Here is a 14,450-nt window from a genome sequence, read left to right as displayed (position 1 = left end):
CATAAGCAATTTATTTTTTGTCAAATCGATAAAAATATTTCGATGCTGTTAATATAATTAAAAGTAACCTTTGGTTTAAAAAAATAATGCTAAGTTACAATTAATAATTATAGAGTTATTCCGTTTTAATTTTTACGAAATAAATAAAAGAAAAAAACCATTGAATTACATATTTTAACTCGATAACGATTTCATTATTTCCTGCTATATAAGTGAAAATCTATTTTTTATTAAAAAAAAACATCAACATAATTAAGATATCTATAAATGAAAATAAAATAAAAAGTTGATAACATTGAATAAAAACGATAAACATTTTTTTTTCCAAACTCGTTTACAATTAACAAATGTAATTGAGTTTGAAATGTTTTTGCAGATAAATTGGTATTTTATAAAATCGTGTAATTATTGCAGTCTGTTGTTTTATAACATACACAAGTGGTGAAATTAAAAACAAAAAAAAAACCAAGGAGTTTTATTTGTTAATGTTTTCCTTTTAAAAGATTTTGTTTTAGGTTAAATAAAAAAAATAAAATTATGAAAAAAGTTAAATAAATTTAAAAAATCGGCAAAGCATTGGAAAACCTTGCTGGTTCTTTTCTTTATGTTTAATAAAATTATATGAATATTAAAATTACGAATATTATTAAATATAACTTATTAATGATAGTGAATATAATAAATTTATTGGTTGGTTGACGGGATACAGAAAACAGATTTGACCCGCAATTACGAAAAAGATTAGAATTTCCAGTCAAAATATCAGAGTTCCATTTCAACTCCTTGATCAAATGTCGTTTTTGCCTTAAAGATTATACAATAATAAAAGAATAGTTGAGAAAAACCTTTTGTCACCCTTGATCAAACGATCAAAAAATTTGGGTCCTATTAACCTCCGTGCTCGGTAACTATCTAATAGTCAAATTTTGAAAAATGAAGTATCAGATATTATACAAAATTTTTAAATCGAGTCCCATTTCGAAAACCTCTTACAGAACTTAACTTCTAAGTTCCCGCAACGTCAACATCAATACAAATTGATTTTTAATCTTAAAAGTTAAAATAATTATTATTTTAAGTACGGGTTCCATTTAACCATTTTTGAGGCTTAAAGTTTTATTTTCTGAAATAGTACTTAGTTAAATAAGCTGGCCCAATTTGGTGCAATATTATTCGACAAGGTTAAAAAACGTTATAGTTAACTAAAAAATATTCGTCTTATCCGATATAGTTGAATATGAGGTCAAAGCTGGAATTTACATATGAGGTAGAAATGGTTAAGAAAAAATACTGATTATCCCCACCCATAAATCCGTTCGATTTATAAAAAAATAATTTAATAAGTACTAAACCTTAATTTTCTACGACCAATATATAAAAAGTAAAAAATTACAAACGTGAAAACTACGTGGTCACTCGTTTTAATTTTGCCCAAAATTGAATGTCATCGATCTTCCATGTACAGAAATTATTGAACCATTTATTTATAAAAAATTTATGTTAAGTCAGTCCGTAGATATTAATCAAATTACAGGCAAATACGCATACGTAGATAATTCCCGAAATTTTTGTAACTTTTTAAGTTTGTTGAACTAAGGAGGGGTCCGAAAATTACGTTATTTTCAAAATCCCAATACCTAAAATCTTAGACGATCGCCATACTTTTTTACTTCCTTGTTCGAAGTAAGAAAGTATTGTGATTTCGGTTTCAGATTTCAACGGAAATACCCATTTTGACTAGGTTTGGCGCGATACCTGTACGTATGTAATCTCGCATAACTCAAAAACGATTAACTGTAGGATGAGATCTTGGATTTGGGAAACCTGCCCTTTTGATTGCAATCGACTGGAGGAAAAGTCTCCAAGAAAGGCCCAAAATCCAAATGTTTTTGATTTTTTCTTAACTGCAGTAATAAATCCTCATCGAGGGGTTTTCAACAGTATATCATAAATGGTACTTATTTTCATTGGTTCCACAGTTTTAGCTAAATAAAATTCTAATTAATTAGATATTTGGATTTTACAAGGGGCACATCGGTTCGATCCGACTTCACTTCCTTTTTTTTAATTTAGATTTTATGTACTTTTAAAAATATGTATATGTAATTTAATATGCATACAATGAAGTCATGTGGGTCCACATCAGATTTTTTATATAATTATGCTGTTGCAGCAACAATAGAGCTTTAGACGAGAAAATAAAAATAAATAAAATCAGACGCATTATATTTTTAAATTTCGTTTGAAGGGGTTGAAATAATTTGTATACTACTTGGTAACACTCGAGTTTATTTTCTCGCATTTCACTTATCTTTGATAATAAAATTTTCACGAGGAAAATAATAATTAAAGTATTTTCATGGATAAATCAGCGTGGATATGACAAAAACAGCAGTGCGGAAAGGGATTGGCGTTAAGGTTAACGGTAGTCTACCCTTACTTCATTTTTACCTTAATGCACACACAACCGGTTAGAAAAGATTCAAAAGAATTATAAAACTAGAAATAATACCTGAAAAAAAAAATTTTTCTTGACAGGTACAATCTAAAAATAAGTTAAAAGAAATAATTAATATATCGATGCAAGATGGAATTTAATTTTTAAAATACAAACTCAGTGTGGTGTGGATATTTTATAAATTTCCATAAATCGTAGAATTTTATTATTTACGTAGTAAATTTATAAGAATGGATAATGTTAACAGTAATTAAAATCAGATCCGTATATAAGTACAAAAAATAATTAAAAATAATAATTTGTATGAACGAGATAATAGTAAAACAAAATGGCTAAACCTGACCGGGATTCGAACCTGTAAGTTTAAAATTAAAGACGCTACGAAGGTCGAAATATTGTAGTAGATAGAAACATGTAGTAGATTAATAATTGTAAAAATAAACAGTTTAGAATAAAAAATACGTTAGTACAATAGAAAGGAATGGGGAAGTGCATCAAACCAGTTATACCTGAGGCTGATTAAAAAAAGGTCATTATGTAATAAATTTCTACCGTTTATATTTTTATAAGTCGAGAATTCCACTTGAATTACGATTTTTAGTTGTAAGAAAAATATTAGGATATCTTCAAATTTTTAAAAAGATCTTAAGTACAATTTTGTATATTTTTTTAATACAATACCTTGGAATTTGTATTTACATGCACAATTATTTATAACGGTATACTCAATCTATGCAAATGTTAGTAAAACGAACGGTAAGCACTTTCAGTTGATATAAAGTTCGAGAATTTTATAAAATTTCATTTTGCGAAATATTCATATAATTTATAAAAAAAAATAAATCCCAGATTTCAAAGTTAAACGGTTCTTTTTATAATTTTTTGAACAGAAAAAATAAATACTGATCGACACTCGAATATCCTCACTGACAAATAATAATCAGGAAAGAATATTTCAAATAGGCGTCTTAATAATAAATAAATATAGGAGAAAACAAAAATGGTTTACGGAGTAATTTTATGTTCGGTAATATTTATCGGTAAAATATATTTCATTTCATACCATTGCTTGAAGTTTAGCTCTGTAAAGAAAACAAAATTAGTCACACTAATATGCTAAATAATTAAAAAAAAAAGAAAACCAATCTAACCATCACTATATTTTGCGGAATTTATTCTTCACTAACAACACACAAATACACTTCACTATAAACTATATATTAAATAAATTATTAATAAGGAACTAATATATCACAACCGGGTACCGGTATATATTAAATAAATATATGTATAATATATTAACTACGGTAAACTGTAAACTGGACGACGACGCGATACATGTGGCTCCGTTGCGGTCACAATACCTACTGATCTGAACCACCAGCTTGACTGGAACTTGCGCTCGCTCTGTTTGGCTTGCATTTGACAATGACGCCTTACCTCTCTCTCTCTCACATTCCTTCTCACTCTACCGCTCACTAATATTCCTCTCTCAGTTTCTCTCACACTTCCCCTCTCTTTCTCTTTCGATGCTGCGCACATATAACGAACCCGTAACTTCACAATCGTTATTCACTTGTTGCCGCGGATAAACATTATTCTCGTGTTACAAATTTTCACCGATATTTTTTTTTAACTAAAGAATTAATTTATTTTAAAAAATTATAACTATAAATATCCTTCTAAATTTAATATAATTTTGTATTAAAAAACCTGATGCGGACACTACATACATGACTTCCTTGTTGCCTATTAAATTACAAATAAATCAATATATTTAAATTAAAAAAAAAAAAAAAAATAGGAAATGAAGTCGGATTTGAACCGATGTGCCTTCCCCATGTAAGATCCAAATATTTCATATATAAAGCTTTATTTGGCTATAACTCTGGAACCGATAGAAATAAGTACCACTTATGATATATCATTAAAAATCTCTCAATGACGGCTTAAAAAAAAAGTTAAAATTATAGATTTGAATGTTTTATAGTTTAAAATCATTAAATGTGTAGAATAAACATTGTTACAACGTTGCAAACCTTATAATCCAACCTAATGATGAAAAAACTTAGTTTTCAACAGATTAAAATGTTTTAATGGTGCATTCATAATGAATTATAAACTTTTTACAGTTGTTAATGTAATTTATAATTTATTGCAACGTCCCAAACCTTACAAACCGGCCTCGTGATTAAAATTTACATGCTCCGAAAATTACACCGAAAAAATGCGATTGATTTTCAACGATAACTTGCTTAATTTTTAAGATATCCAATCGCTCAAAAAACCATTTTGCAGGGAATTTCAAGAGCTATAAGGAACGTAAAGTTCAGATTCCTTGAGCCCTTCGTTTTTGAAAGTTTTGAGTTAAAAGGGCTCGGGGAAGGTGGGAAGGTGGTACTCACACTTAAATGCAAACTTCTAACGGTGATATCTCAATCAAGTTTTAGTCTATAGAAAAAAATCAAAATTTTCAGTAAAATAAAACTAATTTTTTGTATTATAGCATTTTTTACGTATTTTCTTTAGTTTTCGAATTATTGTGAAAAAAAGGAAAATTCAGATATTTCAAAAACGTTTCAAATTTGAATCAACCTTTTTTTTCAGATCTAGACATTCCAAAACGGTTAAACTCCTAGAACATATTGTTAGTACTAAAATTAAGTAAATTGTAAAAGGATTACGTTCAATTCCAATTCTTGCGGAAAAGTCATTTGTTTCATTGCTGATCTTGTTCCCCGAAAAAGCGAGACAACCATTTTATTTTCATCATAACTCCGTTAGTTTTCATTCTAATGACTTTTATCACAGCTAATTTTAAAGGTCTTTTTAAGTACTTTTAAAAATATCGTATAAGTTTTACTCGAAAAACGTTCCGTTTTTCCGTTATTTAACGTTTAAAGGTTCGACTTCAGTTTTCGGTAAACAAAAAAGTTACCTTCAACGAGGCATAACTGGGTTCGTATTGCATCTACAGAAATAAATAAAAAAACAATCTCTTCCTTATTTTATAAGCTTCATTTTTTCTAATAATAATTTTTTCGAGAAAACGTAAGGTTTTTGAGTTATTCATGAAAAATTGTTCGATGGTTGGATGAAAAACTAACATTTTCAACCACGAATAACTCAAAAAGTATTGATTCCACAAAACGTTTTATACATAATTTTTTTGCTTAGAATTTATACCTACATCGATTTCTGCGGTTATTTTGAATGTAATAATTTCCACCCCGAGAAGGGGTGGAATCCACCCCCTTGGTTAAAAGCACACATCGGCGCTGTATAAAGTTTGTTCCTTGAGCTGTTCCCTAGTTACTGTTAAAATTTCACTTCAATCGCTTTTGTCCGAAAGAATTCTGAGCGAAAAACCGTCAAACACTGGACTAAAGATCCAAATACGAGTATTTCATTAATTAAAATTTAATTTGGCTATAACTCTGGAACCATTGAAAATAAGTACCGCTTGTGACATGTCTGAAAAGCTCTCAATGAGGGATTATTACTGCAGTTAAGAAAAAGTACAAAATCTAAGTTCTTGGATTTTGGGCTTTTTTGAACACTTTTGGTCCAGTCGATTGCAATCAAAAGGGGAGGTGCACAACTAGATGTTACAACAGAACTAAATCCAAAATTTCAACATCCTACAGCTAATCGTTTTTGAGTTATGCGAGATACGTACGTACAGCTGTCACCCCAAACTAAAGAAAATGAATTGAGGGATGGTCAAAATGGACATTTCCGTTGAAATCTGAAAACCGAAATTTTTGACGATGACAATAGTTTCGTTACTTCGTACAAGGAAGTAAAAAGGATTAAATCATTGTATTAAAAAAATATATATATAAATTATATAGAACGTTGCAGGAAAAGCTATTATTTCCCGTTCCATAAATAAGAAAAAGCAACTGATTCCGCATTTTTGCAGATGGATCGAGGTAAACCGTGGTAAAGCCTTAACCTTGTTAATTTTTGTATTATATAATAATTATTTATTGATGCAGTAATAACAGGCTTACGCCCTCTTGCAATTACTGATGGATGAGAAATGAATTTTGTAGCGTGCAACAAAAACCATGCATGACCGCGATACCAACCCCAGACCTCCGGATGAAAAGCCGAGACCATTCTGCTACGGAAATCGGTATAATAAAAATACGGCGGAGTATTACATAAAATAAAAATAAAAAACTAAGAAGACGTAGTGGAAATTAGTTTATATTCTAAACACCACAATACTAAAACAATTTTTTTATAGGAAAAATTCAATATTATGTAATAATTATATAATCCATTATATAGATCACGTCAGGAATGAATTAATATGCTAGGCTACGGATAAAAAAAGGAATTTCTACAGGATTTGTCTGGTTGAATTAAGGGAAACCATGTGTAGTATCATAAAATACGGAATTACACAATTACAAATAAAAGTAATAGGTATAAGGCCTGAGTAGGTATAAGCTCAGGAAGGGCAGCTCTCTTGGGGAGGAGCGCTTTGGCCTTCCAGAAAAGGAAGGTCAGGGTGTTTGATGATCCAGCGGGACCCCGACGAGGGGGCCAATATGGACCCTAAGCTGGGTGGGTTTATTCGTCGCCACGGCTCACGGGTACGACTGAGGTAACGTCTATTAGGCGAATCCCTGTCGCCCCTTGTGAGTTTAAAGATAGTACGAAAAAAAATTACATGAAACGTGTTAAAGTAAATAAATGAAGGTACTAATTATAAAATATAACTAAAAAGTAAGAAATCTGTATTCAGAAAATTATTTGTGCACGTATTTGCGTATACGTTGAAAGGGATACAGAAAATTCAGTTTTTTCCGATTATTAGCTAATATTATTTTAAAATTAGTAGAGAGAGAGTGAGAGAGAGAAATACTGTGTGTGTAAAAGAAAGTTTTATAATTGTATTTTAAATAAATCGATTTGATGATTTTTTTAAATTTCTCTAATTTATTTAAAATTGCAACGGAAGCATAATAAGACTTTTTCTTGTATGCCAAAGTCCTCGTATTGTACTGATTACACGAAAAACAATTTTTTGTCTGGTTTGGGTAGCTAAGGTGATATTGTGTTTTTTCTTTCAGTAAGTGTCAATTCATTTTATGACATTGCATATTTAAATGTCAATACACAGATAAGTTTACATTTTTTTTTTCCTTAATAATCGGTTACTAGATTTATATTTATGGGCACCAGACAATGATGTGTCAATTTTTGCATATATTCGGTTTACTGTAAATTAAGGAAGTTTGTATAATAACGGGAAAGAATTGTTATATTAGGTCACGGATGAGTTCTTTTTACTAAATGATGATTAATTATTTCGTAAATATGCAATGATGTAACTCTCGCAAGAAATTGAGTAGACGGCGAATTTTTTTGAACAGCGAACGGTCTCCTATGTAGTCCTGTATTTGCATCGTAGACTGTCATTTCAATACTTTTTCTTCTCCACAGTAGTTATTTTAAAAGATTTTTATATTTTATTAAAAAAAAAATATACAAATTAGTTCTTATCGTAGTGTTTGATTTAATTTTTAAATCGTTACACATCTTATCCTATTTAGCTTACCAGAACGAATATAATGATTTTTTTTAATTTTTAAATATCGAAATAGTGTTTTTTTTTTGTTTCTTGTTTTTAAAATTCATTCCTAATCTAAACGATGATTATTTGAAAAATAATTGATAACTGGAATACCATCTATCGAAAAATGTTCAAATATAGTGTGGGCAATGATGAAAATTTATTTATTACACAGACAAAACAGTATTTATAGAGTATATTTCTTCACGTGTTTATGAAAGCATACTTAATGTAAAGGAATAAAATTTAATAGTAATAATTAAGCAGTAAATAAATTGTGAATAATGGAAAAGAAATCCCCTAATAGGAATGAATATACATATTTTAAATCGATTATTCTTTTTTCTTGGTTTGTGTATTTCTTCTTAATGTTTAAGACGTCATAAACGTAAGATATATATTTATTTATTTACACACACACACACACACACACACACACACACACACACACACACACACACACACACACACACACACACAGAGAGAGAGAGAGAGAGAGAGAGAGAGAGAGAGAGAGAGAGAGAGAGAGAGAGACAATCTTAAGTTATTTTTATTTGAAAGCTTTAATTCTAAACGTACTGATCTAATGTAATTTTTCATTTTGTTATAAACACTAATAGGTTTTTATGCTCTACCTAAAGGAATTCAAAGCTCTCTTATTATCGTATAACATGTTTCAGAGAAAGATAGGTCAGATACAAATATTATTGTACCGTTATTATTTATTTACTATTATTATAACTATTATGGATTACATTCACTTACTTTAAAAAAAAAAAAAAAAAAATAGGGAAGAGGTTAATGATTTAATTTATTGATACGGATGCTTGTTCACGAAGTCAAGACACACATAAGCGCGCGCGCATACTTTTACTTTACCGGCTTACGTAGCACTGGATAAATCGTGGAACCACATTCACTCCGTATTTAATTTTTAAATGTAAAGTTGCATTTAAAAATTAAAGCTACGGTTAAATCACCGTTACGATTTTCATTTCTATTTATTTTAATTCGTTTAAAGATGTAATTTTATTGAAAAACAAAATAATCTAATGACGTACATAAAGATAAATTTTAATTTCTAAAATCGTTTTCTTTTACATTACGTAATTAATAATAAAAGAACTGCTGGCAAAGATATTTCTAAATTTTCGTAGCGTTTGTATACAGTTAAATAAATAAATCTTTTATTCTCTTGGGTACGTAATAATAAATTGTAAACATTATTTAGCAACGGGTAGAGTCCACCGATAAAAAAATTAATCAGGTAACTGCTTGAGCATTTGCCTGGTTGGATCAAGGGAAACAGTGGTAAAACGTTGATTAGAGTAGCTTCTTAGAATACACAAAATATAGATATATCAAATAACATTAACATGAATACTAAAAACATAGAATAGCCAAAATAAATCATGAATTTTTTTCAATCTCTCTGCGTTATTGTAGAGTATACCGTTCCATTTTCACCTTGTTTTTAAATTAAATTGTATTGTTTTTATTTAACAGCTATTATAAATAACAGTTGTATGCGTGATTATTGTAAACAAAAAACACTGAATTAAAAATGTTATCTCTTAATGAATAACCCGGTACTAATGGAAATGATATGACTGAATGATTTAAAAAAGCATCCGACCTTAAAAATTTGGATTTTTTTTCAGCAAATATTTTTCCCAGTTATGTTTTTTGTGAACAGTATTTTTGTAAAATACTGATAAATATACTAAAATATTAACACCTATAATAAAATAATACTAATACTAATAATAAATATACTAAAATACTGACAAAATAATAAATTTACATCCTTGCTTAATAAAAAGGAAATAATTTTACCTTAGACGTAGGGCTTATATCTATTTTGACGGGCTGTTGTAAAAAAATGAACTAACTGTTTATAAATATAAACAGTCTGTACAAAATGTTCTAGAACTTGGGTTATAAAAAATCCCTTTCGGCACGCCGAAAGGCGAAAGTAGATTTCACCGGTGTTAAGTAGGGGATAAAAAAGATTTCCACCTTAAAGTTAAGAAAAACTTCGAATTTACTCAATACGACAACGGTAGCATGTGAAAAAAATTTCACATGTTTAGCGTCTTACAATTCCAGCAACATTTTGGTCATCCCTTGCCGCAAGGGTTGGTCATATCAAAACTTGTTACATACAAAAGTTTTAGGTAATGTTTAAAGGACTAAATACCACTTTAAACCGATTCGATACTGTACTTATTAAGGGAGGTATGATGTTTTTTGCCTTCGAAACCCCATTTTCCTCCCGGGCCAATGGTTGGCGATATTAAAATATTTACTTAAATGGGTTTTAGGCCTTTATCTAAAGAATGGTAGGATTTTAAATGAATTCCACCATTATTTTACTTAATAAGAAAGTTATAGCGATATTTTGTTTTTTTCGATAAAGCCCTCCCTTCCGATTTTGCCCATTAACGAACTCGACCGAGATTTTTGGTCGTTATATTTTATGTATCAATTTAAAGTGACTGGCGCAAAATTACAGCAGTTATAGTGTCACAAGAAAATTATATATATATATATATATATATTAACTTTTGGACTGACTGGTTTTGGGTTCTAGGGGATGTGAAACACGAAGATATGTGGAAATTTTCGGAAAGTCAAATTATGGTACCCGTTACAATCGATAGCTTTCTTACGAAATCTATCTAAAAACGGAATAGTGGCGCAGTCTCGTGGGCGAGGTTGTAACTTATTGTGAGAAGCCTTGAGAACATTACCAAAGCTTCATTCAGTTTTGAGTTAGTGTTTCGTGTTGTATATCTGTTTTTGTGCCTAGTCGGTTTTTAAAAAAAGGAACGACGTGCGTATATAAAGTTTTTGTTTTTTTTTCACGGGAATAATGCTACGCTAGTTGCTTGGAATTAACGTGTTTTATTATTTCAAACGTTCCGAAACATTTGAAATGATAAACAAGCAAATGCGATGAAGCTGTGTCCCGTTGGAGTGGTTTACTAGTTTTCTTGCGGGTCGGATGTTAATAGAAGAAGATGAGAGAGAAGGGAGGCCGGCAACGAGCTACAGCGATGAAAACATCGTACGCGTGCGAGAATTACTGCCGCTGTCTACCTAGATCTCCTAAAATGTTTATCGGACCGAATTCGTTGCACGCTACCGCATTTTCATTAAACCAAGAATTGCTTATTGCTTCACGACAATGTGCTAGCTCACGCAGCCATCATTGTTCGGCAATTACCGGCGAAACGACAGATGATAGTACTGGACCGCTCTCAATACTCGCCAGATATAGCTCCTGCAGACTATATTCCTAACTTCAAGATGTCCATGAAGGGGAGCGATACGAGTTGATAGATGCCAAAGAAGAAATGTTACGTAACTCCTAAAGGCGATTCTACGAGAAGACTTTTCTAGGGCTTTGACGAAATTTATACCCGATTTAAACATAATATCGCCCTCAAGGGAAACTATTTAGAAGCTTAAATATTGAAATTGTTTTTTGTCTCAGTCCTGGAATTTTTGTACATTATACGTATTTTTTTATAATAGATAAACGGTTAAATCGGATTATAAAATAGAACCATTATTGCGTATTCCTGCATCTCTTTCATGTGTGTAATCTTTTGTTACAAATATATTTGAATCGGTTGTAAAACTACGGTTTATATTTTTAAACAATACCGAGTGATTATTTTTTTTTTTTTGTTTTTTGTTGGGTTTTTCAGTTTACCCTTTTAAAGCTTTATGGTTTAACGTCAAAACAACAATACACTAATTGAAAAAAAAAAAAAAAATAGTAGTAAAGACCAAACAAAAATGGATTTCACTTGGATTGACAATGCAACAACAGCGAAAGAGTTGAATAGATGCAGTGGTAGACGTAAAAATATTTTGTTAGTATTACATATTTTTTTTGTCCTATTCATAATGGAATATTGACAGAAGAACAACTCATATTGATGTTCATTTAATAAACATTACTTCCGGATCTTTTAAAAGCATTTAAATAATTAAAGAACCCGTTTCAAAAAACGAATTAAGTTGTAATACGTAAAAATAAAATTAATGCTGAAAAGTTATTCAAAAATTGTAATACTTCCATTTGCATTAAATAAAGCTTTGGAATATAACTAAACAAATTAGTAAACAAATATTGTAATGGGTATCATGATTCGACTTCCGGAAAATTTCGACATATCTTTGCGTTTCACATCCCCCAGACCACAAAACCACCGTCAGTCCAACATTTTATATATACATTTATATAAATGCAATAAAAAAAAAGTTAAATATATATATATTTCACTTTCTTGTGGACACGATAACTGCCGTAATTTTGCGCCAATCACTTTCAAATTGATACATAAAATATAACGACCAGAAATCTCGGTCGTGTTCGTTAATGGGCAAAATCGGAAGGGAGGGCTTTTAACGAAAAAAACAAAATATCGCTATAACTTTCTTACCGTAATAAACAAAAAATAAACCTCCGTCATCCAATTCTTTGAAAAAAGATATTCAAGAACGATTCCAGAAAAATAAAACTACGACTTAGACTCAGAAATTGTCGAACTCACCGCCCAGAACTATGAATTTGACGAAATAGTAAATAACAAATGAATTACAGTGCTTTGATCGCCACCTTACCACCCAGGTTTAAACTCGATTGAATTTGTTTGGAATTCAAAATTAAAAAAAAAATTCGAAATCGTAATATGTACCCCGTGTCTTTAACAGAACTGAAAGTAGTTACATTAGATGTGATTTTGTCAATTACTGTAGAAGCTTGGAAAAGATCGGTGCCGAAAGTTCAAGAGATAATGGATTCTTACTGGAAAACAGATGCGTTAATGGAAGATGCCGTTGAAAGCTTAATATAAATTTAGGGATGAAGGATGACATCGGTGAAGATGAATTGAAAATTAATGTCGGTAACAGTGAAATTGAGTCGAGCTCAGAAATCGAGGTTTGTTGCCCTATCGCAGAAGATCTGCGGAAACTGCAGACGAAACTGATTATGGACCGTATTAAGGTAGTATTGATAGTTTAATTATTTAGTAAATTAATATAATAATATTACTTTTATTTTCTGATTATTACTATCGGCTTTGAATATAATGTTGTGAACTACGATATCGTTTTAGTGAGAACATTTACTTAATTAAATTATGTAATTAATCGCAAGTTAAATTTATTTCATTTATCAACACAGTAATATAAATTAATATTTTTAATCGTGTTATTACCGTAATCAGAAAGAAATTACAGGTTCAAAAAAATACAGAAACCTATTTTAAACGGACTACATTTGTTGTTTAGAATGGATTTACAAGCATGTCGCTTTGTTTAGACAGAAGTAACTGTTTAATCGGGTACTTAGTAAACAAAACTTATTTATCAAATTCATTTGAAGGCGTCGGTACAATATTTTCTCATAAGAAATAGACCGATAAAAAATGTTTAGTAATGTTGTTCAATACTTATCCAATTTAATTAATATATTTTACTAAACCGAGTTATAGATAGATACTGATTGCCCCGGGCGGTGTTGCCTTAACTTAAGGGACTGATTCATTTTCCCTCTGTCCGTTAAAAATTTATATCTTAATGAATCGAGATATTTTAATAAAATGTAGTGTACATGGACCTAATCCTGAAAGACTTACTTTTATACGGATTTGAATACTGCACGTGGATACCGGTGTTCTTTGGCGGTTGGGTTTCAATTAACTACACATCTCAGGAACGGTCGACCTGAGGCTATATACAAGACTTCGCTTCATTTACATTCATACATATCATCCTCTGAAGTAATACCTTACGGTGATTCCGGAGGCTAAATAGAAAAAAGAGAGAGTATAAACCAAACTCCATCTATCTCAAAATAAATAAGTTTAAGAATTCCAAAATGGCGGCAATTACATTTTTTTAATCGTTAATAACCGGACAAATATTAGTATCGTAGAATTTTATTTTAGTAGATAAAATGTTAAAAGCTTTTATTACGAACAAAATTACACTTTATCTATTCAGATTCATTCATAAACAGCTTATATGTACGACTAGTCGAAATTATTTAAAGCGGATGTCAGAAATGATTAAGCAGTCTTAATAATTTTGTGCCCGTTTTCACGGATCGTTTTTGTAATTCACTTTAACAATTTCAACCGCATCTCAGTTGTTTATCAACCGATTTGAACAAATTAGATATCATTCTGTTCACAACGATAAACTTAAAATTTTATCGTAAAACATAATTCGATAAAACTAATATCTGTCTATTTATTAACGATTAAAAGATTTTAATGGTCGTTGTTTTGAAAATTTATTTTGTCGATGTTATTGGGTAAATATAAAATCTCATTGAAATTTCTTCGGTCGTTTTTACAAAATAAATTTTTATTGAAAAAA

At 30.1% G+C, this 14,450-nt stretch overlaps 1 protein-coding gene across 1 annotated transcript in view; it reads right to left on the bottom strand.

Annotated features, from left to right (window-relative positions):
* The window catches only part of LOC142320441 (protein unzipped-like), a 75,002-nt gene extending 71,152 nt beyond the window's left edge, over positions 1 to 3,850 (bottom strand). The window contains exon 1 of the mRNA XM_075358216.1: positions 3,610 to 3,850. Coding sequence (XP_075214331.1) covers positions 3,610 to 3,612 — 3 coding nt within the window. The 5' untranslated portion in view covers positions 3,613 to 3,850. The remainder of the gene's footprint in view (positions 1 to 3,609) is intronic.
* Between the last annotated feature and the right edge of the window lie 10,600 nt (positions 3,851 to 14,450).

The sequence above is a fragment of the Lycorma delicatula genome, chromosome 2 (assembly GCF_047948215.1).
Source record: "Lycorma delicatula isolate Av1 chromosome 2, ASM4794821v1, whole genome shotgun sequence".
NCBI lineage: Eukaryota > Metazoa > Arthropoda > Insecta > Hemiptera > Fulgoridae > Lycorma > Lycorma delicatula.
The sequence above is the reverse complement of the archived record's forward strand: the minus strand, read 5'-3'. Positions and strand labels throughout refer to the sequence as shown.